At 40.3% G+C, this 25,065-nt stretch overlaps 1 protein-coding gene across 36 annotated transcripts in view; it reads left to right on the plus strand.

Moving 5' to 3' along the window:
* Positions 1-25,065, plus strand: part of sox6 (SRY-box transcription factor 6) — a 151,258-nt gene that overhangs the window by 39,393 nt on the left and 86,800 nt on the right. For 18 of the 36 annotated variants that reach the window (XM_077228445.1, XM_077228457.1, XM_077228465.1 and 15 more), the window contains 2 exons: positions 10,432-10,678; positions 14,595-14,805. In XM_077228445.1, the coding sequence (XP_077084560.1) occupies positions 10,432-10,678; positions 14,595-14,805 (458 nt within the window). Of the gene's footprint in view, positions 1-4,534; positions 5,044-10,431; positions 10,679-14,594; positions 14,806-25,065 lie in introns of those variants that run through there. The other 18 variants (XM_077228460.1, XM_077228462.1, XM_077228453.1 and 15 more) reach the window with 6 other exon arrangements.

Below are 25,065 nucleotides of genomic sequence, written 5' to 3' on the forward strand. Positions count from 1 at the left end.
TTCTTTTCATAAATTCATGAAGATGTTCAGTGAATAACAACATCAAAATGTTGATTTGTTCCTTACTATTGTTAAGTTTGATTAAAAAATACAGTAATTTTGTGAAATATTATTACAATTTAAAATATACATTTTATGTTTTAATGTTTTAAAATATAATTTAGTTCTGTAATGGCAAAACTGATTTTTCAGCTGTCATTAGTCCAGTCTTCAGTGTCGTCCAGTGTCACATGATCCTTCAGAAATCATTCTAATATATTGATTTGCTGCAACACAAAACTCTTCTTATCAAACAGTTGTTGTTTTTTTGAAACACTGAAAACAGCCGCACAGGGAGTGGTTACATCAAGATGCAGTTATGGTGCTTTGAATACATGCATGCCTCTAGCACTACAACATTATAGTAAAATAAGTTAAACCAGCACTCACACTAAAATGTAAGAATACAGTGTGTGAACTGTCTATACAGGATTGACTCCTGGTGGGAAGTACACATACACACATGCTTGCTTAAATTGTATGTAGCTAAATGGCCCACTCTTAAATATTTACCCTAAAACTGTCTCCATGTGCTGTGGAGGTGACATCAGAACAAAACAGAAGGAGCATCTGCCGGCATTATGCTTTCATAACACTGCATAAAATGTGTTGTTTGTCGCCTTTAAAATGCAGCACTTTTATGAATAATGCAGCTCTCGATTTCAAGAGGAAACACTTAGAAGAAGGATTCATAAAAAATAAATCCCCAAGTTAGTTTTTTCCTCTATGATCATAAGAGGAACAGTTAGAAAGTTAAGTGCCGCCACAGTCAATGAAACAAGCTCATCAACACAATGCTAAATTGTTAGCCGCAGCACTAGTGAGATAAAAGGCACTTTCTCTGTTTCTTTGTAACTGCTGTATTATGGGGTCTATTTAAGCTCTAATTAGTGTTCATTTCAGGAGTTTCCAGTCTTAAATGTGTATTAATGTAATGACAGAGGACATGTTTGTTTTTAGGCGTCTAAGTGGAGAGGCTTAATACAGGCTAGCTAAATTAACAAATCCATTCTGACAAGTACTCTAATAACCGCTGGGGATTAACTTATGACCCTGTTTGGGAGCACAAAGCTCATGTCCACTGTTGCTCTGGTGGACCAAACTCGCTGTAGTTAAGACTCCAAGAGGCTTTAGCGCCTGAACTGCTGGCCGCTGCCGCCTGGTTCCATGTGTATTATTAGGTTAATAGGATTTCACTTGTTTACACCAACTGTTAGCTTAACTCGAGGTCAAAGAGGTGGCTTAAACTTGTGTAATTGGCTTATTAAGAAGGATCAAGTAGCATTGTAGTGAGGGGTTAAAACACACACACAGACACAGTCAGGGTGCCATGCGACGTGCGTTGAGCACAGACTAGCTGCATGCTTGCTGTTTTTTTAGTCTCTGATAACGCGCGGATTGCGAAAGATGACCTTTGTCAGTGGCTAGCTATTGTTTGCCGATTGGTTGCACACTCCGCAGGCTGTGAAAGACACATCTGCTGCCTCGCACGCAGAAACTGAGGGATAAAGGGGAGGAGGAGGGGAGGGAAGACCTGTGCCACACGTCCCAAACTGCCACAATACATATCCGCTTATCAAATATTTGTCTGGCCTTCGCTACCTATTTACTTTCCCTCTGTTTGCTTTGCTTATTCAAGTCTTTCTGTGCCAGATACAATGTTACCAAAGACTAGATGCTGCAGTCTCTCTTTTTTGTCCTGGGTCATTCACCTCCTTGCTGTCAGAGGGCACATGGGCATTTTCTTTTGTTTTATAGTTTGCTTTCAATTTTCTCTTTCTCTCAGCCTTTTTCTGACTGAACAGCACATCATACACCACCACACTCTCGTTCATAAATACGTTAGAGATCCGGGTTGCTCTTTGCTTCGATGACAAATAGAAGTGGTGTTAATTTGCTCACTGCTCACCCACTCTTCCCGCAAACCCTCTGTTGAATGGCCCAGCTCAAAATCTGTATTTGTTTAATATGTTTTTGATTGATTCAGGGATGATGATCCATACAGTCAGTATTGAGAACACACACACACATTCTGGAGCACAAAAGGCCTCTTTGTGTTGCTGGCAGGCAGGGCTTGTGAATTCGGGGAGTGGGGTTGAGATTACTCGATTATTTCATACAGGAGCCCAGGCAAATCACCGCCGCACAGAGTGGGATGGCTGTGGCGACGACGAACCACAACAGAGGCCGAGCCCGAACCCAAAAGCGGTGGACAGCAGCCAGAGACAGATACAACCCACCCCGTCACACACTTGCGGTTTTTTAAAAGAAAGCAATTTAGTTAATGATTTCATTCTGAAAGCCTGTCATGATGCATGTGTCTTCCCCTGCCAGGAAAAGGAGAGCAGGGTGGAAAGAAGGAAAGAAATAGAGACGAAGGTGTTAGTCAACATGACTACACTTAAGTTCTAACTGCTTGCGGCTGCTGCACGGATCGTGTTACAGAATGGAGCAGACCGATGTAATGCTACTTACAACTTGCTGAGGAAGCCCGTCACAGACCGTAGTGTTTTTTTTTTTTTTCCTTTTAGCTAGACTCCAGTCAGATATTTTTCCAGCTTGTTGAGAACATTTTTAAGACACTACTGTGCTGTTTCATCTGAAACGGGAGCATGTGAGTTGGTCAGACTTACGGATTTAATAGTAGACGGGTGAGACAATTTCTGTATCAGTCAGCGGCTAATCCAGTAATGTGCCTGCTTTCTGGCCTGGGTACAAATCTACTGCACATTTTTCTGTTCAACCATGCTTGTCAGTTCCCGGTTTTATTAGTCCGTGGTGTAGCATGTTTCGTATTCACTTTACCACTTTTTTCCTGTGCCGCTCCATCTTAGCATTGCTAAAACATCAACCCTTCATGTACTCTCTGACTCAGATTTTCGTGGCAATTACACAGATCGATGGACGGACTCTCCCTCTCACCCTCTCTGTTCTCTCTCTCTCTCTCTCTTTTTTTGTATCGGCCGTCAGTCATGTTGGGAACTTCTAACCACCTCCTGACAGACATGAGTGCCAACCGTTCGTTTAGCAGGGGTTTTTATTCCGCCTTCGTCCGACCTGTCACCGTGGCCACACACTGTTGCCCATGCTTTCATTTGAACAGGGGCGAATGAATTAGTTTTAGAGGTTTAAATCGGCAATCAATGTCACTTGCCCCAACATAATAAGGCTTAATCATAGATCTCCAAGATACTCCATAATCTAGTTGTCCTCCTTTACATGTTTAATGCCAGAGACAAATACATTTCAACACAATATATATATATATATATATATATATATATATATATATATATATATATATATATATAATGATAATTCAGGAGAGAGAAAATTGGAAAGCATAAGAAACAAGGGCAGTTTAGGTCACAGCATATAAAATAAAATGATATAAAATAAAATAAAAATCATTCGGAAGAGTTGGGGATGGGACTTGCGATAATTTAAGAGCTGTTGTCCACCCTGAATAGCACACCATTGAAGGTAATTTTTTTTTATTTTCTTGCTCCACAGAAATCCTATTTTTGAGATGAGAATGAAAGGGAACAAAACTGCTATTCTTTTCATTAGACGCTGCAAATTTTCCAATTTGGTTCACTAGCGACTGGTGCAAAAAATAAAAATCCTATTTTTGGAAAAGAAAGGAATTAGGGGGACAGTGGCTGGAAAAAGCAGGGCACTGTGTGCCGGCATTCCAGATGTCCAAACGGCAGTTGTACCAGCCCAAGTTTTTCTGGGCACGGGGTGCCAATGATGACCTCATGCGCTCCAGGCTGAAGACTGTAGGCATATAGTTCTCGCTGACATGAGCTTGAATAGCCCTCAGGCTTTCATGCGTCCATTCATTCTCTCCAGTCCTCTGGCGGCAAAATTACTCCCTCATAATTAGCCATTGTCCCCGTTTTTTGGCTAGTCTGGAAAAAAGTTTTTTTTGGCTAGTCACTTTCGTGTATCCCCCGTTTTGCCCTTTTTTCCCCTTTTTTCCCCTTTTTTCCCCAGTCTATCACCCTCCATCTTGTTTAATTTTTTTTGTGCAACAGAGCAATATAAGGCCCCTTTCCTCTTTCTATCTTTATCATTATCACTTCATTCAGTCTCTGTCTTCTGTCCTCGTCACAGTGGACTGTTGGAGATTTTACACTCCTTTGCTATAAAGTCGGCCGCTCTGAAGAAAAGTATCTTTATAAATGACAGAAAGGACCTGTCCTTGAATGGTGCTCTGTTTACTGTTTTTCCAAAAAGGGGCCCCCACTATATTTCATCTGTCAGAGTTGCTTTTCTTTCCCCCAACAATGCTTGATTGTTTCCACCAAAAAGAGAGGGACAGAGAGAGTAAGAGAGAGTGGAAAAGAGAGACACAAACAGAAAGAATAAAAAAAAACAGGTTCAACAGACAGGAGAATTCTGTATTATATTTTCCTGCCAAATTCCGATCTCTGTTTTCCTTCCCCTGCACTCACAAAGGGCTCATAACTTACTGTCAACTGTGAGGGAAACCACAAAGCTCCACTGTTGCTCAGCAAATAGGCTGCGTTGCTTGATGGCTTCAGTGGCTGTAAAGTTTGCTTAACTGCAGCACTGACACCAGGCACTTTGGGAACTGCCGCCCCGTAAGGCCCCGAGCGAGGGACGAAGAGAGACAGAAAAGACGGCGAGCTGTTTTTCTTGTGTCGGAATCGTCTCCGGCCGTGCAGGGACTGAAAGAGACACGCGTGCGAGTGAGACTGCGAGTGTGTGTGTGTGTGTGCGTGAGCGGAGGAGCTTAACAGCTGCTCTGCCGGTGGCTCCGTTCATGTGCGAGAGCGTACTCCGTTCAGCGTGCCGTCGGATGTGTTCTGACAAGACGTGCCGTGGCTGGGACGAACGGCCTGTCTGTGCTCGAGAGTTTTTGTGTGTGTTTGTGTATGCCAGAATTTGAGGAAGTGTTATGCCATCCAGCTCTGAAGTGGTGTGTGAAGAACAGAGAAGGACAGGAGCGGCCAAACAGGCTAAGGGAGACAGTATGTGAGTGTACACACCTGATGCACGCTCATTCACACACACATCTCACTTTCACAGTGGGGACAGTGACAGGGTGCTTGAGCTAATGATCAAAGAATATTTTTCCTCACAATTCTCTTACTTTTTGGTGAATAATTATTACACAGGCTATGCTTAATATACAGAGTGCACTTTTAGAAAAGACTTGGTACTTACTCCTTGTAAATTGTGTTGTATTTTAAGTGTTGGATATGGAGCAACAGTGTAAAGGAGTGAGTGATGTGGGGTGAAGGAGCTGTCATAGTTGACTTTAAGGGTTTTAAGGTTAACATTTATGGGGTACATAAAAAAAATAATTCAGCTTTTAAAAGTGAAGGTATTTCTCAGATTATTAGAGGCGTCTTAGTTTCACTATATCCATAAGCGTGTTACACTCCCATCCGGTAAATAAAATGTATTGTTTATTTCTTCAATAATAATAATAATAATTATTATTATTATTTTTTAAATATTATATTTTTCATAAATATTTGAAATGTATTTTTATGTAATTATAATATTTTTATTTTTATTCATGTGTATATATTATTATTATTATTATTTTAACTATAATTACAAATAATAAATTTTTTTTTTTACATGTTTGAAGGTTTTAAAAGTGATTTTGTTACATTTTATTCTTATTTATTCAATGATAATTATAACAATAAATAATAATAAAACAATTCTAAATTATAATTCTGTATAATAATTCTAAATAATACTTATAGTTGTTTGTTTACTTATAAGTCAATAAATAAAGCCATAAGAGGAGATATCAAAATAGATTAAGAATAAATTCTTGTTTTATATTGATATTTCTACTCAGTAGCACTTTCTGATCAGAAGCCCTTGTTTAGAGAAGCAGCGTTCTTCCTTCTGTCCTGATGATTGTTCATGGATCGGTAGACTGCTCAGGTACAATGGAAGGTGATAATTTGAAGGTGCTAAACAGCTACAGCAGGGATGATAATTTTCCAGCCCAGGTTTCACAGGTGACAGAGGGATGATTATAGGAGGTGAGGACCTTGAGAGTCTGTGCTGTCACCTGTGTGATCTGCTGTCATAAAGACACTCACACAAAGACACATATGCAAACTCATGCCACTGTATGTCTCGCACTCCTGTTCTCACTCCCTGTGGGAAACCAGTTCATGTGTGCGTATTTGTGACAGAAATCTCTGCAGTCATTATTAGTATTAATGAGCGAGAGTATTATCTTCATTTTATGTAACTAAGTGTCGATGACTTAGTAATTGAACACTCACCGGCCTTTATGGCTGCAGCAGCTGCTGTTGTTAAAAAAAGAGAGATAAATGTAAATCAGTATTACTCAGAAATTGTTTTGTCAGTGCAAAGGTAATTTTTTTTATACTTGTTTTGTTGGTATGGTTTGATCATTTACTACTCACACAAGAGACCAACACAGTTATCATAAAAGCGTATTATCATTATCCTCACTGCAGAAATACTACTATTCTTTTTTTTTCTTCTTTTTTTTTCTTCTTTTTTTTTTACAATTTCCTTCCAGATGCAAACACTTCCTATTACACTTTGAATAACTGTAGTGTTGTGTTTTAGATTTCTGTTTAGCCTTTTAAAATCTCATAAGTACTTTTTTTTTAAAGGCACCATTTTACATTCCTGTAACTTTTTCCGCCCTACCTTTACATTTCTTATTAGCCTGTGTTTTGAAAGCGTGTGTGCGTATGCTCAAGCATGAACGTACACACGTGTGCTCGGTCGTGCGACTGTGTGTGTGTAGTTACCCGTGGAAACTTGAAGCCCTGTCATAAAGCAGCTTTTGCCATTTTTCTGCTCACCCATCGTTAGTTCCTTCAACAATGGCCCTCTTGTTTTACCCCCTTTTATTTGATTATTTCTCTTCATATTGGTCTGGGTGGTGGTGCCGGAGCGAAAAGCGGCCTTCTAATATTTCCTTTCAGGAGTGGCTGGTGATTTAGGGGGTCTGCTAAGGCCTGTGGTTTTGAGGGGGTGTGGGGTGTCCGAGGGGATGGGGGCAGCAGTGACACCATAGCTCAGGAGTTACTTATCGCCATTGTCTATAAAAGGGCAACAGAAAGACACGGCAGAGACAGAAGAGCGGGGGGCTTCTAACGATTGAGAGGGGCGAAAGCGGATATCCCAAAACACATGGCCCCCAGTCATGAGACCCCCTGAGGAACACCAGCGCGCGGGGTGTCTTCTAATGCCACTAACCAATTAAACAGAGGTCAGTGCGTGATGATACGTTAGCAGTGGCAACAATTCATGAGTCGAAGCATTCCAGGCTACATGAGAACTCATGCCGAGAACTTAACTCCTAATCCTCATAAAAGTATATATGGGGCCTTTCTCTCTCCCTCGGACTGCGAAAAGACAAGCTGTGCTGCCCTATACTTATTGATTGGTTTGGTTTGTTAGCTGTCCATTGTTATTGTGTAATCAGGCCTGAGAGGGAGAGGGCTGACAGGAATTCATATGAGGCCACTCTGGCTTAGCTGATATATTCTCTGCTTAATATGCACAAAGGCCAACGGATTGGACTTATTTACTGTAGAAACAGATTGAATTATTAATAAGAATAAAGGGAAGCGCTGCGGTGGCTCACAGGACTGTTCTATCGGTGTTTCTCTCAACGTAAAACACCATTTAATTTGATGAAATACGATGGCATCGGGGCTTTTTCCCCTCCTCCGTCATACACCACATACTGATTTTTGTTTTATGGGTCGTAGGGAGAAATTAAATGATTTTGAAGTGCGCTTAAAGGAAAAACCCTTCTAGGATTCAGGCCTTTATTCCAGCTAAACGGCATCCACATTGTTTCCTTCTCAGCCATGGGTGCAGATTAGCCTGGGTGGATGTGAGTGAGGTGGGGGGGGTGGTATGGTTGGGGGGGAATGGGGGGAAAAACTCATGAACCCCAGCACTCACGGGCTGAGCTGCCCTCCCAGCTCTCCTAATGAATTATTAACTCCAACTGACAAATACTGTTACGGGGCCTTGGCTCAGATCTGTTGCGTTTTCGAGTAAAATTGCTGTAGACACATGTTACAGGAGGATGGAGTCAGCACCCCCCCCCCCCCCCTCTCTCTCTCTCTCTCTCTCTCTCTCTCTCACACTATCATGCCTCAGCAGTTTGACTGATGGCTAGAGACTGGAGGGAAAGGCCTGAGAGACTGAATATTTTAGAGGTAAAATAATACCACTTGATTTACTGTGTAATACAAAAGAAGTGCTTTGTTTCGCTTGCAGTCCATTGAAGATGAAGGTGGGGGTTGTTGTGCTGGAAGCTCCGGCTCTTTGGATCCATGAATAAAAAATCTCTCTCTCTCTCCCTTGCTTTCTCTTCCTCTAGCCGTTGCGCGCCCCTTTCGCATACCGTTCAACACTCTGAACTTTGCTCTTAAATTTGATTTTCAATTAACGCTCTACAATTTAAGAGATCACTTTCTGTTTGATATAATTACAGGAAACAATTTATTGGCTGATTAAAATTGAGGCCTTGGTCTCGCTAAAGAAAATAGGGGTGCGGAGCGGTCTGGGTCTCTGGTGCCTTCCTCTGCACTAACTAACAGACTTAGCTTGTTTGCACAGCTGCGGTATCCCGCTTGATTAACTTCCATTGACTTCCATTGTCCACTTCTGTTGGCTTCCGCAGAGCTCATCCAAGACTTTGCGGATGTGTATGTATTATTTTTATATATATTTCTTTGGTAAGCATAACACAATTAATATTACTGCAGCTAGCATGAGACAATAGTAGCTTGAGGCTTTTTTTTTTAAAAAAAGCTCACTTACCGAACTGTATTAAACAATTCATATTGAGAGTGTGAGGCTTAAGTGCTCAGCCATGTGTGCAAATTGATGGCACATCTTCAAATGAAGTAGTCATACTTTAAAGGGCCTGAGAGCAATTGGGCCTGACAGCCCGTTGCAACCCACACATCCCTCATGCGCCGGAGTGCACGGCCGCCGCACGCACATGAACAGATTAACTCACAGTTTGGTGTTAAAATAATCTCTCCCGGTGTCAAATTTGTTTTCGTCCCACGATGAGCCACATGCTGGAAAACTTGGCAGGGCTGGAGATGGAGTTCTGGAGGCACCTTGGGCTTCCTTTATTACCCAGCCTGCCTCTCTCTCATCTCTCTGCAGTCTCAGTGGGCAGTGGAAGGACATTAGCTCACCTGCAGCCCTCGACCTAGAACGCCCATGCCCTTTGTCCCTGCTAATGTGGATAGCTGCAGCGCTTTCAACTTCCATAGCTTTTCGTAGACATTGGACATTTCAGACTCAAAATAATAATGCTCATCACTGTGGTCAGCAGTCATGTGTATATCATTGTTCATGATGGGTGCTGGCTGTCTAGTGTAAATTACTATCTCTAGGTAGACAATTTAAAGGCGGTAGAAAAGTTGTGTGCTTGCTAATTCTCAACTCATTAGATCAGTTGGAGTCTTTTGATTAAGTATTTAAATCAAGCTTTTAATTCAATTAGCAGTTTAAGTATTCATTTCCTTAGCAGTAGTAGAGTGAGTTTGTTAATTGTCATACAACACAAATGACCTGTTGATTATTTTATTTATCATTTTATTTTATTCTATTTTATTGTATTCTAGCACTGAAAATCAAGTTTGTAGGATTAAATAAACTTAGTTGAGTTTTATGCTATATGACATGATGAATTTTGTTGGAAACAAATGCATTTACCAACCCTATTTTGTGAAATGGGAAATTTGCTATAAATCTTAAAAGTTACCTCCCATCTGCCACAGCAGCCTACTTGCATGAAATCCTATGTACAATTGCAAAAGCAGAATAGCACAATTACAACAAAATGAAGGAAAATGGACACATTTATAGACTCAATATGAATGTAATGACCAAATTCCCGTTAAGTGTCAGCCTCTCAGCGTCACCGCTCTTTTTGTGGTTGGTGGCAGGGTTAGTGCTTTAATGAGAGCGTGTTATATGGTATGGTAACCCTCTTAGTGCGGTAATCAGCCATGGGGCGGGGGGATTGGGCCTGTCTCAGGCAGCTCTCCAGCCATAGCTCAGCACGTCCATTTACATTAAACAAAGGATAAAGAGGGACCCCAGTGCATGCCGTATTCCCCGCACCAAGCTCAGAGCCATTGATAGGATCTCCCCAGCTCTGATACCAGCTCAGTCGTGGGGTTAGATGTGGCGCGGAGGCTCAGAACGGTTGCCAACTTCATATATGTAATGTGAGAGCACTCGTAGAGAATGAAAGCCGAGCTCCAGCATTTCCTATCTGACATTTGCAAGACTCTTTATTCGGAATTATGTTGTTGCATTGGAAGTTTGAATATGTTTTCTGACACTTTTCCTCTGCTCTTCTCTCAGCAGAATAATGTCTTCCAAGCAAGCCACTTCTCCATTTGCCTCGACCCCTGACGGAGGTGAGGATGGATTGAATCAGGAGCGCATGTCCTGGGAGAAGGAAGATAACTCTGAGTCGCTAGTCGCCCCTCAGCTGCCCCTGCACAATCTGCTTCACAACAAACCTCCCCTGGAGGAGCTTCAGCCAATCAGCAGCAGCGTGCCGCCCGAATCCGACTGGGAGAGCCTGATGTCGGCCCAGCAGCGCATGGTGAGTGCCACTGCCAGCGTTTCATAGCTCATTTACGTGTGCTAACACAGGCTACGTGTGTTTTTTATTTTCTAATGAGGTGTAGATGAAAGATTGCATTATTAAAGATAGTTGGCAGGATTCAAAGAGTGACAACCGTCTGGTCGAGGTTATTCGTCTAGAACTCTATGGATATTTTCTGTTTACGACACAATCTTACAACATTAACACAACATCAATGTCATGGAGTAAACCTCCAGATGTATCCCACATCTATTCTCTCAAAACAAACACACACACACCCTCTGTACTCCTGCAGAGAGGAATCCTCAACCCAAGGACACAGCTAGAAGGGAGCAGGCCTCTCTGGAACACTTGAATGAAGACTTAAGACTTTGCGATTTGCCAAGGACTCTGCTTTGAAGTCTAAGTCCCCCACAAGCGCCTGGAGATCCCTCACACTGTAAAAGTGCAGGAGAACCACGTATTGAATTGCATTTCATGTCAGAGCGATTTTATGAATCTATAAATAGAGAGACAAGAGAAAGCGGATGAGAAGTGGGAATTTGAGGGAGTTGAGGGAGCCCCCTCTTCCTCCGTGGTGGTCTCTCTAGACCAAGAGGCATAGAGCCCAGACGTGAGACTCACAGCCACTTATTGTTCGATGCTTGTAAAAGGGAATTCTCTATAAACCTTCCCTCTGCTGCGGCTGCTTGCCCAAAGCTAGGATGACTCTGACCAGCCCCCGGGGTCTGGACTCCCCTGGCCCAGTAGCATCCAGACGCCAAACCCCACTTTAATTATCCAAAAAATTCAGCTGTCATGTGAGGATTTTTGCCTTTTTCTTTAGCTAAAGTTTGCATTCCAATGTTGGCAACACCATAAGACGTGATGTGACATCAAATGTATGTTAGGGACAACAGGAGGCACTTTTGCACACATAGGAAAGAAAAATGAGAAATTAGATCCCTTTTTTAACTCAAATATTTCTCCCTAGAAAGCGATGAGATTGAATAGAGGTCAAATTGAGACTTTTCTTATCTGAACAGCTTTTCAGATTTTTCTCATGAATAGAATTACATCTCTCTCCTGTTGAAGTTCAGAAGAGACCTCCACACTGTCTCAATCTATGCTCAGATGTGCCAAAATATCAAAAGTCAAAGATTTCAATATGAACTTGAACATTTCTAATTAATCTTCTATGTAATTATATCTACTCAAATGTCTCATCTCTTGTCTCCTTTTTTTCAAAAGGAAATACGAATATAATATAATAAAATATAATAATATAATAATGGTTGTCTTCACCTCTTCATCACATGTAGACCCAGAAGACTTCAACACTGCTCAGGTGGTGCTGTTTCCTAATTGGATTACAGAGAGCTTTTGTGATTGGTATAATTAGAAGAGCATTTCAAAGAACTGTTACCGCACTGCTGTGGTTAGATATGCACGGGATGATCTCTCAGTTTCCTCTTGATATAATGAGGGAAAGCATATGAAAAGTTAATTGTGCTCATTTGATGTTCAAGTGCAGCTGCTTGTGTTTGATTTGCAGTGAGCGGTGCACTTGCACTCGCTTGTCTTCACATGAGCTGGACGTCCTGTTGTTGAGTGAGTTTTATTCTTCTTCAGTGGGGTTTTAGTTTATTATAACTCTCACCTGATAAAAGCTTCACTGTACTGTGGATAAAGGCGTTTGTAAAATGTAAATGTAATGTGAAGTATGTATGTGCAAACTCTTCCTGTATATATTTGACATTATTTTTAGTGTATAGTGAGCCATGCCTTTAGATCTGTTATGTCAATGTAAGTGTAGAGAGAATGGCATTGAATAAAAGATAAAAAGGGTAAAGATGTATGAACATAGACACAAGAATGCCAGCATTGATAATGAGTTTTGGAGGTTGCCAGTAAATAAATACAGAGTATGCAATGAAAGACAGAGAGTTGTCTCTGCAATTGGTGTTATTGGGTTTATTCAAATTACATTATAGTTAAATTATCACAATTTCAAATAACTGTTTTTTATTTTAATATATTTTAATGTATTGTTTAATATATTTTATGTAATTTTTTTCCTGTAATGGTAAAGCTGAACTTTCAGCATCATCTCTTATTATTATCAATATTTTTTGTGGAAAATAAACGTTAAATTTTTTTCAGGATAAATTGATGAATAGAAAGTTCAAAAGAACAGCTTTTTTTGCTTAAAAAAATAGTATAAATGTATTTGCTGTCACTTTTGATCAATTTAATGCATCCTAGTCGAATCAAAAATAAATCACTTCTTAAATCTTACTCACCCAAAAAAGTCTGAACCATACAAAGCATATTCGTATAAATTGAGACAAAAAATTGAGAGACAACAGAGTAAGTAAGTTTGGTCTTTGAAGAATTTGATGAGTTATGTTTGAGTTCATATTGGTATCGCTGACTTTTGATTATAGACTTTAATATCAAAAGTCTCCATTTAATCTTGTTGTGTCTTGTACAAAACATTGAGATATTTTATGTCATCTGTAAATTTGACTTCATGTGTGCGTTAGCAGAACCCTCAGTCTGTGCCAGCTGATTTGTGTGATCTCATTCGTGTACCGCTGCCACATAATCACACTGCCTTAATGCCCGTCTGTGCCCTGCTCTCCAAACATACACCTGCCAGTTTTCCTCTCATTGATGGAACAATCCTATGCCCAAATTCTTCTCTCGGGACTCCCTCTCCGCTCATTAATGTGCTTTTGCACTTTATTTTTTACAATCACTCAGTAGTGTTTAGGAGTTAGGATCAGACAAACAGATCGCTTCTCCCTTTCGCTCTGTTTTCCCTCTCTGTGTTCTCGCTCGGGGAACACTGAACTATCAGCTGCAGACAGAAGCTCAGTTAACCACTAAACCACACACAGGTGGGACTGCAAAACAACAGCAGTTTGAGACAGGGCCCAGATTTACGATGGCCTGGAGGGTTCCGTGCGGAACAGTCGCCTTCTCGAGAACCAACAAATTACACTGTGCTCGAGCTCGGATCAAACACAAACTCGTAACCTTTGCAAAGGAATTACTGCGATGACTATTGTGTAGAGAAAAGAGTTGTTAAACACAATTCATCTACACTAATCTAAGCTTTTAATAGTCTTAACCACAAAGTCAGGAAGTTAGCCAAATGTAGGCAAATGCACTACTTAAAAAGCCATTGCTGGCTTAGAAAGGCATCAAAGACAGAATTAAGTTTTTGCCAGAATATGGGAAGTTGTGTGTGGATTGATAAATCACAATGAATCACGAGTTGCGTGGTGATGCTCCAGAGTGGTGCCTTCGAAAATATGATGTGAAATACAATAATAAATGCATCATTACCACAGTGAAGCATGGTCTTCCTCAAGGCTTATGTTTTGGCCTGGTCAAAGTCCAGATTTGAACCCTATAATGAATATTTGGTCTCACATTAAACTCAATTGAACTAGGAGATATTTTTCAACTGCTCATGAACTGTTTGAAGCCATTAACATGGATTAAAACAACATTGATTATTCTTCCTGTAAAAAGCTGTCTGCAAGTTGGGGAAGGCTATTCCATGCTAAGTTACTTTATCTTCAATATTTGTGCAATTCTTGCAATTTTTTTTTACAATTTCCTAACCAGTGATTTGTGATTCAAATGGTTAAGACCAGTAAAAGACCACTGAATATTTTCGCCATTTTAGCCTTGGCCCCCTTTTTTGTGTGTGTCAAGTAGTGTACTCTGTAATCATATAAAGTGTCCTAAACTTACTATCTCTAATATAAATAGTATGTCTTCAGCATTTTCTTAATTTTCAAACCAATTATTACATTTTAAATGTGATCATATTGCTATCTTTTTTGTACTTGGACATTTAATGTCTATTTTGGCATAAAGTAAAAAATCTTCTCTCAAACTCTTTTGTGTTTTCCTGCAGGAATCGGACAGCAATAAAGTATGTTCCTTATACTCCTTCCGGAATAACTCTACCTCTCCACACAAACCAGAGGAGGGGGCCAGGGAGCGCGGCGACCTGCTGAGCAGCTCAGCCTTCGGAACGCCAGAGCGCCGCAAAGGAAGCCTGGCTGATGTGGTGGACACACTGAAACAGAAAAAACTAGAGGAGATGACAAAGACAGAACATGACGGTACAGAAGGTTTCAGCTTGTTTGTGTGCTTGGATTTAGGAATATACGTGTATTTGAGAGAATGTTTTTTTCCTCTTAGCGAGAAGCGTTTTTTGGCGTGCATCGATCTCCTCAGTCGCTCAGTTTTACTTGTTCGCCTGTATGCTATATTCTTTCTTATTCAACATAATCTTTCTCTTTTCTCCCACTGTACACGCACACACACACACCGTCTTTTAATCAGGGACTGACGTGGCTATGTTTTCCAGTTTGTTCTGAACCGAGTCCAGTGTGACAAAGAGTGGGTGGCACTACCCCTCAACTTAAGTGTGGTCTCCGGGCGATGCCAAACCAAACTCTCAGACCATAAAACACACGCCACGACCTGACGCCAGGAACATTACCTTTTTATTCTTCAGTACAGACGACAGCATTCATGCCGCAAAATTCTTCTACAGACCAACTCAAATAGCTCCAAAAACACTTTTTTTCTTCCATGTGTTTAGGGCCCAGCAGTATCCACAGATTCGGCAATTCAATTTGAAAGATTTAAAATACACACGTATTGTGTAATAATTGTATTATATGAAGGATTTATGCATTTGGGTAGGTATAAGTTGTAGCTTCTGCAGCAAGTTGTTCTTTAAAAATCAAAATCCAGTCCTATGACTAAAAGGAGAATGAAGTTAATTGATACAATTTCTTTTTATTGTTTTATTTATTTAATTTTTATATTAATGAATAGTTTGATGCAGATCATGCCGCAGTGTAGGGAGTCCACTGGGAATAAGACCGAAAAGCAAATACTGGAAAGAGTTGCTGAAACGGTTCCTCCCCTCATAATTAGTATAAAGCAGAAAACCTATACAATCAAATTACACACACACACACACACACACACACACACACACACACACACACACACACACACACACACACACACACACACACACACACACACACACACACACACACACACACACTCAGACAGTATTGCTCCTTGGGGAGATACTAGTCTCATTTAAGCATCTGGGGAACTCTTAGCCCGAACACTTGATCAGAGGAATAAATTAGGCCATCACATGTTTTTTTTCTCTCCCTTTCTGTGAAGGTTTTCATATTAATTTAATCGTATTTGTTTATGGTTGGTTTCATTATCGCCAAGGGTTAGAGAAATATTTTGAATAAGAAAATAGGACAAATTAAATAAATCTGAGTGAGAGGCTGTCAGTCATGAATATTTTCATTTTCGTAATTGATATAGAAAATTATGACAAGCCATCCATTATCATAAAGGGGCTTCATTTTATGGGGCGGTGCAATGAAATAATTTAACCGCAATCTAAATTTATGTGAACTGATTTAAGATTTTTTTTTTCTCTAAAAATATTTCCACCTATAATTTGCCTGTCTGTCAATTAAGGTGCCGTATTAAACAAAACACAGTTTTGGAAATAGTATTTAAAGTGACTTGCTGTATAACCTGTATAATCTTTTGATGCATTTTTTTCTCACCTCTCCTGCATCTCCAGCTTAATGGTATCCTGAGGTAGTGTGCAGGGCTGGTGTTCTCATAGGTTGCTCCTTAGTTTTTTCTATTAAGGTATTTTTAAGATGCACTCCCAGCCCTCTGTGTTCTAGGGTGCTATGCTAATGAGCCCCAGCTGGTATGGCCGGTTGCTGCTGTAATTTAAATGGTCAAGTGCAGCTTGTAATCCTGAAGGCCCGTATGTTTAGTGCAGGCAGGAGAGGGTGCTTCACTTCTAGTGTACAGCTGTGTTAATCTACCCTTAATAATGGAGACAGAGCCGACCTCATGCCTCCACACCTCACGCCACAATCTCCCCCTTCGCACAGAAATTGGTTCCTGAGCTTGAGAGACACAAGAGGCATCCAGAGTTCAACACGTTAGTGCTGAGATGCTGAAATGGAGCGGTTCTGCGTCCTTGAGGACGTCTCAGTTTGGTGCAGCTGTAAGGGGAATCTTCATGCCCGCAGAACCTCAAATGTCAGGATTAACCCCTTGCGTGACTCCAAAAGCAATTTAGAGAGACATGTGTTGTCTTAATGACAAAGCATGTCGTTATGTTATGTGAGGCAAAGAATGGACAATCTAAAAATATTGCTCATCTCAGCCTGTTATTAAGGGAACAACTGTAACCTTTCATTAGCTTACCCTGCTTAAGGTGCGGTCACACTAGAACTGTGTCCGAAATCATGTACTGCGTTTTATAGACAATTGATGTAGTAAGTCATCCGATTATTGTTCTCCTACTGTTTTTTAGATACTGCACATTTGGATATATTACCCATTTAATGTAGTGCCTTTTGCGTAATATATAGTAAATTAATAAAACCATGAATTATAAATATCAATAACATGTAATTACTTTGGTGTAACATTGCCAACCAAGCAATCTTAAATTTGCAGGTCAAAGTTCACAAACTTGCAGTAGCAGAAAATAAAACTACCGGTGTTTCCATTCTTTTGTTTGAACACTGTTAAATCACTGCCAAGCAAAAATTTTTACCATCTCCTTCCATTATTCAAAAATAAAAACATCTTTGCTCTCGTGATCGCATTTGGACTTAAGCTTTTCTTCTTTGACAATGGCATTGTGTAGGCAGCAAAAAAACAGTGTCTTTTGATTTCAGTCAAGGAGAAATAGATTCAGACATACTTGAAAGGTTGCATTTCATATAGACCCACACTGTACTTCATACCCGTCTTTACACACACTTAATTGAATGTGCACCAGGGCCCTAAAAGTCAACCGCTCTCAAATTCAATCAGACCTATTAGAACCATACCGCAAGTCAGTGAAACCGGACTGTCATCTCCATCGCTCCTCTCACTAACAATCCTTAAAGTGCCTTAAGTGCTTGTGACCGCTCTAATGAATGAAAATATCCTGCCTAGAGGACTGCATTAAGCTGAATAGTCACCTTCGTTGTAAAAGCGCCACATGAACCTCATCCACAGAGGTTTTAGGAATTTCTGTAATTGGTATTGTAAAACATTATTTATTGAGAGCTCTCTGATGGTGCTTTTTCATTGTTTATAATGACTAAAGAGGATAAAAATCTAAATATAAAGAAAGAGGACAAGAAAACTGGACAAGAGGAAAAGTGTCCATTTATAAAGATTCAAGGTGACCTTGTCTGAGATTCACAAGCAATTAAGGCCCTTTTTATGAAATGTACTTAAGTAATGATCGTTGATATATGAATCCTCTGCTGTAGGTTGTTTTCATTGTTGCTGTTATGTGGATTTTTTTTTCGACAGTTTTATGAACACTCCTTTATTTAGTGGAGTGATTCTTCAACCTCCATTTTAATGAACTGCTCTTACCCTTATTCAACCTTGAATTGATTTGTTTGCATTTTAACGCTCAAAATATCTGATTTTTAGCAGCATGTTTAGACACTGGCCATTCTCTCTCGCCGACTTAATTTATCTTACTTACTTAATCTTGTTTTTATTTTATTTTATTTATTTTATTTTGACAAAATATTACAGCATTTTTATAACATCCATGTAATCAGCAATGACAAAAATAGTTCTTGGCCTGTCTGTAGTGGACAGAATTTTAATATCGGCACATCCTAAGTTTTCTTTTTACTTTACAATTCCCACATCACTTTGTAACAGACAGAAAGATCTAGGGAGAAGCATCCACACCTAGTCAAGAAGGCATTCTGCCTACTGCTCTAGTTTGGGCGCCAGTGAACCACTGGCTCTGCCAACTTAGTCAGCAGTCTTGTATTGGCAGGATTGTCCATGGCTGCTGGTAATAGCTTGTTTTCTGCTAATCCACGCTTAGAGCCCTGTTCGTCTGAATGCCAGAATTACATTTTGCAGGCAGTTCAGTGGCAGGAGTTCAGATTGGTGGCTGAAAAATAGACCATCCATGCAGCCTGTCATTCCTCTATGACATCCTGTCAGTGTGCACCACTTCTGCTGAAGACCACACACGCTGTTATGCAGTTCGCAATCTGTTACAACTTTTTTTAAGTATGAGTTTTTCCTTGTTTAAAAAAAAAACAGCTTTTTGCCAGGATTTGTTATATAATACTCATAATCCTCATAGATTGGTTAAAAAAACAAAAACCATCATAAAAAAGTGTTTCTTGTGTCCCTGCACAGTTGCTCAACCTTATGCACCCATGCACTCTTTCTGCTTGTTCGCCATGTTAAAAAAAAAAGAAATATGTCAGAGCCAACAGGTGTAGAAGAGGCACTTTCTGAAAAGAAGTGATTTACACCCTCTGGAGTGACCTGGGTGACAACAGGAACAGTTGCTAATGTGGCATGGATGAGGACTTTCTCTTGGCTGGTAACCCTGAGCCCTCTGAGGGGCCAGAGAGTCGAGGTTAGCGAACGACTCAATACACCTGGAACTGTGTGTATTGAGTTAATGAGTTTAGCAGGGGTGGGGGCAGATTCTTCTGTGCCTCCATCCCACGTAAAGCCTGATCTCTGGGGCAGAGGGATATTTCTAGAGGCCCCCCCACTCCCCTGCAGACCTCAGCCATTTCAGCAGCAGGTGAGCACCAGTGTGCATTTAAATAACAGCTGTGTGTGTGTGTTACCTTCCTGATCTGCTCTACGGGGGCTATCTGTCTTCAAAATCTCTTTTGAGGCACTTGTTTTTCGGTTGAAGTATGTTTGCGAAGGCATTTTTAGGAACCTATCACCCTCCCCTGTATTTATACATTTCTAAATAAAATCTGACCTTTTTTTCTCTTCTTCAACATCCAGCCCAATAATCTCCAGGCAGCATGTGCCTTTTCCCCATCGAGATCGAGAGATTGATGGGTTTGGGCAGCGAGAGAATTGAGTGCAGAAAGCTGTTTTACCGCATGCCATTTTGGTTGCATTTTTATGACCCTCTTGAAAGGGTTCTTGTTGAAATAGCAGAGGGGCTAGCTTTGCTCTCCAGGCTGCCCACTTCTGATTTCTATTCCACCTAATTAATAACAATCTTTGTTATAATGATGTATGGCACCGGCCCTAGGCTTGATGCATATACAATGAGGTCGATCTTTTTAATTTCTTGGCTAGTTTTTGGTCCAAACCTGAGATCTGGAAGCGTACTTCAAACACAACGTTCCATCACTCTGTTATGTCAGTCCACCGGTCCCTCGGGCAGAGTGCACTGGGCCAAACATCAGTCGTTGGAAGTTTTCTCGCCTCTTGCACTCTCTCGTCTATCTTCGACCGAGCTGCTTCTCTGAATGAAACCCTATATATGAGTTTAATTAATCCAAGTGTGCTTGTACACGTCTAAATGTGTTAGTTACTCTTTAGGGTTATGTGTGGATCTCGAGAGTTGGCAGGTAAGTTAGAGTGCGGGTGAGTTGGTAGCTAAGTAAAGAGCAAGATTTGGCCCATCACTTTTGTTTGAATAGATAATGTAATTCTCCTGGGGTTGAGCTGACATGAGCTGGAATGGCTTGTTAGGACACATGATCAAAAGCTTGTCTTCCTGCTCTCTCCGCTCCTTGCCAGTCATCTCTCTTGTCACCCTGCGAGGCAGACATTAAATACTTTTTTTTTTTTTTGGCGTTGCGGACATTCTGTCACTCTGTGGACAAAAAAATTATAGCACCTACTCCTCCTGTGTTTCCCCTTAGAGAGAGAGAGAGAGAGAGAGAGAGAGAGAGAGAGACAGAGAGAGAGAGAGAGAGAGACGCTACTGACAAGCCTTCAGCACCAACAAAAAAAAAGGAAGATGGACTGATACAAACAGATTATGGCAGCTCTGTTCAATCCATATCAAAACCCTCCGCAGCCTGTATGCTTCATATCAAACATCCATAATACAAACACACTTCCCAGAGGAGCGTGTGACAGGAGAGACAAATCGTTCCCCTCCTTACTGCCTACTGTGGACCTCCAAAACTCTGTCCCTGCTCCAAATAGAGTGCTCCTCTTTCAGATGACAAAACAAGCAGCTGCTTCTGCCTCACTGTGCCATTCTCTGCGTCCATATCACCTTCCCTCTTCTCAGATTCCCATTAGTCAACAGTAGCAACTGCTGCAGAGCATTCCAGGAGCCATCTTCTCTCTCGAGCTCAGCTGTTGACTATGTCCCTCTTGTGTGGGATCAAGCACAACGCTTCCATTGTGCTGGTCTCTGTCATTGAGCTGAGGCTCTCCTGATAGGAGGAAACGGGTGTTTCAGAGAGACAAATCACAGCCAGGACTCCTGAACAGAGCTCCATTTGTCCCCCCTCTCACTATAGGTACGTCCCCTTCAGCCTTGAACGAGACTTTCTTAAACTGATTTTCATATACAATTAATGTATCCATCACATTAACATTCCCGTGACACTATTTAATTAGGTGTACGCTAATGCATGTTTTAGAAAAAAAAAATTACATTGATATAAATATAACCAATTAAGCAAATTAAAGATATTTGTGTATCATTTCTAAGTTTTTTTTTCCTGATTTAAAAAAAAAGTTTTATTTAGAGACAAGATTCAAAATACTTTTAATTTGCATGTTGTATGTTTATTTAAGCATAATTGTATTTACTATAATCCTTAAATATACTGTGGACCCAAAAAATATCTAGATACCTTTGGACATGAAAGTCACACTTAAAATGTCTGAATCTCACAACATTAGATAATATCGATCCAAAGTGGCATCTGCAAAGAAGTGACAATTGACAATTTTGTCAATTATATTTTTTTAATTAACCAAAAAGACTGAAGTTGATTTTAGTGGATATATGAGGTCAGTTCCCCTTAAGTTCAAAGTCCTAGCTGAATAACCTTAAGTGATGTCCATGAAATTCACTATATGGACATGTTCCATTAACAACTGTCATCCACAAAGTAAGTGTCCAAATACTTTTCGTCTTCATTTTGAACAGAACATGTATATAGTTTAATCATTTAAAACCAAACAATCTTTTTTTTTGTGAAATAATTGCTTAAAACATTTTGTAAACGTTTACTTATCTATTTGCATAAACTTCTTTGTTTATTTATCTCTTTTTTATCAAAAAAAAAATATATATATATATTTTTTTTTTTATCTTTTTATATATCATTCATACATTTTAAATGTGGCTAAAGTGTATGAACATTTTTGGGGCCACTGCAATATGATGAGATGAAAGTTATGAGTGTTGTCCCAAGCAACAGTGTTGAAGGGGTCGGCGTTGAGTCCTGCTCTTGTTTAACAGCGGTGTTGGAATAGTGGTATATCTGTAAAGCAGCACTGGAACGAGTGGTTTTAATGAGCAAGCATCTTTAAGTTCCCCTCTTGGTATTTGGATTAGCACAGTGAGAAAAGCAAAATGCTGATGCCTGAGAAAAGAGGACCACCCCATTAATTAGCCTTAAATCTGTCACTGCGCAGCCGAGCACTGCCGGTGGAAAAAGCAGGACCCTTTGTGTAGATTAAAAGCGGTCAGATCGAGATGAGCTGGGCTTAACCTGTAAAGTGCGTGTTGTATTTGCGCTATATGAGTGTGAGATCACCACCACCCGCCTCGCGCTCCATTCGCAGGCATTTACTGCACATAACTGGACAAAAGAGCTGGTGTCATCTGACTAGGATCAAAATAGTGTCAATGTAACTCACACCGTAGCCACAGACGGGCCGATGTGCCCAGCTAATGATTTCAGGCCACATAGCAAGACTTGTTTTATAAGACCCAGCTACGTCAGCTCCACCTGGTTGCTAATACCGCCACCCTTTCTGAAATTCACAGACACAACAGCTAACATACACACGCCATTTTCCTTCTCCAAAAAATTAAAGGGATCGTTCACCCAAAAATGAAAATTCTGTCATCATTTATTCACCCTCACATCTTTCCAAACCTGTATGACTTCCTTTTATCTGACTTTTTTGTCTTTGTAATGAACGTCAGTGGGGTCTAATGTTGTTTTGGACCACATTGATGTCATTTAAAAAAAAAATCTTCTTTTGTATTTAGTAGAAGAAAATCATACAAGGTTGGAACCTTTTTTTTTTATTGGGTGAGCTATCCCTTTAAAAAATGAGCAATACACATCGACCCGATATGTTTCTGAGTGCTGTACATGACAAAACCGTTTACAACTTGTCTGTCTCCTCGTGTCTCTCTCTCTCTCTTGCTCTCTCTTTGTTCAATAAGGGGATAAGGTGCAAGGGGATGAGATGGGATGTCAGAAAAAACAGATAGAAACATGTTTTATTGCTCAGCGAACGTTGCGGCTCGGATCATCGTAATTATTCGCTGAACACCATCTCTCATTGGGAGTGGCCCCCATATAATTTTAAAGTCTGTGTAGGTCGAGTGGTTAATATGTTTTAGGACCCTGTCATCCATTACATGTCATGAAGTTCCAATGATAGCTTAAAGTTATGAGTTTTAATTCTAATTAATGGTTTTGCAGGGTGGGAAAAAGTTTTTTTCCCCCATAAAATTCCATCTACTTAAATTTGTGATTTGGCTAGTAAGGGATGCTTTTCTCACTCCTTTAATTTCCCAAAGTGCCCTGCCTGAGTATTCCTTCTCCATAGTGGTCTGGGTCTGGTATTGTATGCCATATTTTTCCCCCCGTATATATTTTTCTTTGTCTCTCCGTCACACACGCACTTTCTTTTCCCCATTCTTGAGAGGTGATAAAGAAATGAGCTCAGCTCCATGTGAAATGGCAGCGTTTTCCATCCTCTCACAGCATGCTGTGGTGGATATGACCCCACAGCAGAGAGAAAAAGAAACGGGTCGATATGAAAGAAAATACGGTGGCCATTGTTGCAGAACCACGCAGGAAACAATGTTGAGTGTGTTAGTTGTAGACCGGTAAGTAGACTTGAGAGGAATTGAAATTCTTAACCTTTTGAAATACTATGGTTACCGGTAACTGCACCATCTCGTCACAGCCTCTCCTTATATTTGCTCAGATATCAACAGACAAAAAAACCCCTTAACTTTCAGCCACCGTTAAATTGACAGATACTTCTCACGGCGTCCTTCTGCTGATAATGGGAAGTACTGGTCAGATTGCGTCTGTATTGTTCAGTGGTAATACATAGGTGGATTGTATTGCTGTGTTCAGCTGTGTGGGCTAAACCTGGCAGTCAGTGGTGGTCTGTGATGTAGTAAGAGTGTGCAGTTACATGATAGCTGTGTGTGTGTCTGTGTGTGTGTGTGTGTGTGTGTGTGTGTGTGTGTGTGTGTGTGTGTGTGTGTGTGTGTGTGTGTGTGCGCGCGTGCGCGCGCGTGTGTGTGTGAGTGCGAGAGAAAGGAGGTCGGTGGCTAAAAATAGTGACCTTTTGGGCCCGTGTGCATGAGCACTGAACTCTGACATGCTGGTAAACAGAGTGCGCTCCACGGTACCATAAACATTTTTAATTGTTGCCTCATAAAAACGGAGAATGTCAGTGGCAGTGGTGGAAAATATGCTTCCTTAATTAGTCAAGCGAGTTTTACAAAGAACGAAGATGCCTCCTTTTAAATTTCACTTTTTAATGCCCTCATGGACTCATACAGTACTGTTTATTACTGTAAAACACTAGTTCTTTTTACCACATACATCGTTTACTAAAGATCAATTGTTTTCAATGTTTCCTTATATATTAAAACTTAGAGTTCAGGAAGTAAAACACTCTGACAATTACTTTACCCAAAGAGTGTATATAAACTGAGCTGTAGTGTTTTTGTGGTTGATATGTCTTCTATTTTAATTTTAGCATCACATTATCTTCTTGAGGCCACATTTTAATTCGGCATATATTGTGGGGAGAACCTCTCAAGCACGTCCAAGTTGCTCTGGCATTTAAGATGAAATAAAGTTTCAGTGACGACCCAAGACAGTTGGCTTCACAGCAAATTGTAATCTATTCATGTGGATCCTATCAGCTTCTTTTTGTCCGTAGCACCCATTAATTTACTTAATCACTCTGAGCCGAAATGATGACAGTAAGCGACATTATTCACACATTTTTATTAATTCAACGTAGACGAATAAAAGTGAATGTTTTGAAGCATTGATTAGCAGAAGGGTTTATATCTGACAGTTAGATTGCAGGGTAGCCAGCATAAAAATGGCTCCTCTGCAAGGTACCCAGTAATTTATTTCTTGTGTGAAATTGTTATAATTTATTACAGCATGTGGGCTCTAATGATTACCGACATGAAATGGGATTTATAAATTAAGATTAAATCCGCATGTCTCTTCTTATTTCGTACCTTCACGTGTGCTTAATCCGTTCAGCTGCATTTCAAGATAGTTTCATATGATGCATTTTTTTCTTTTTTGTGTATTTTT

The sequence above is a fragment of the Siphateles boraxobius genome, unplaced genomic scaffold (genome assembly GCF_051911475.1).
Source record: "Siphateles boraxobius isolate OS27281-9 unplaced genomic scaffold, OSU_SipBor_1 130, whole genome shotgun sequence".
NCBI classification, from domain to species: Eukaryota; Metazoa; Chordata; class Actinopteri; order Cypriniformes; family Leuciscidae; genus Siphateles; species Siphateles boraxobius.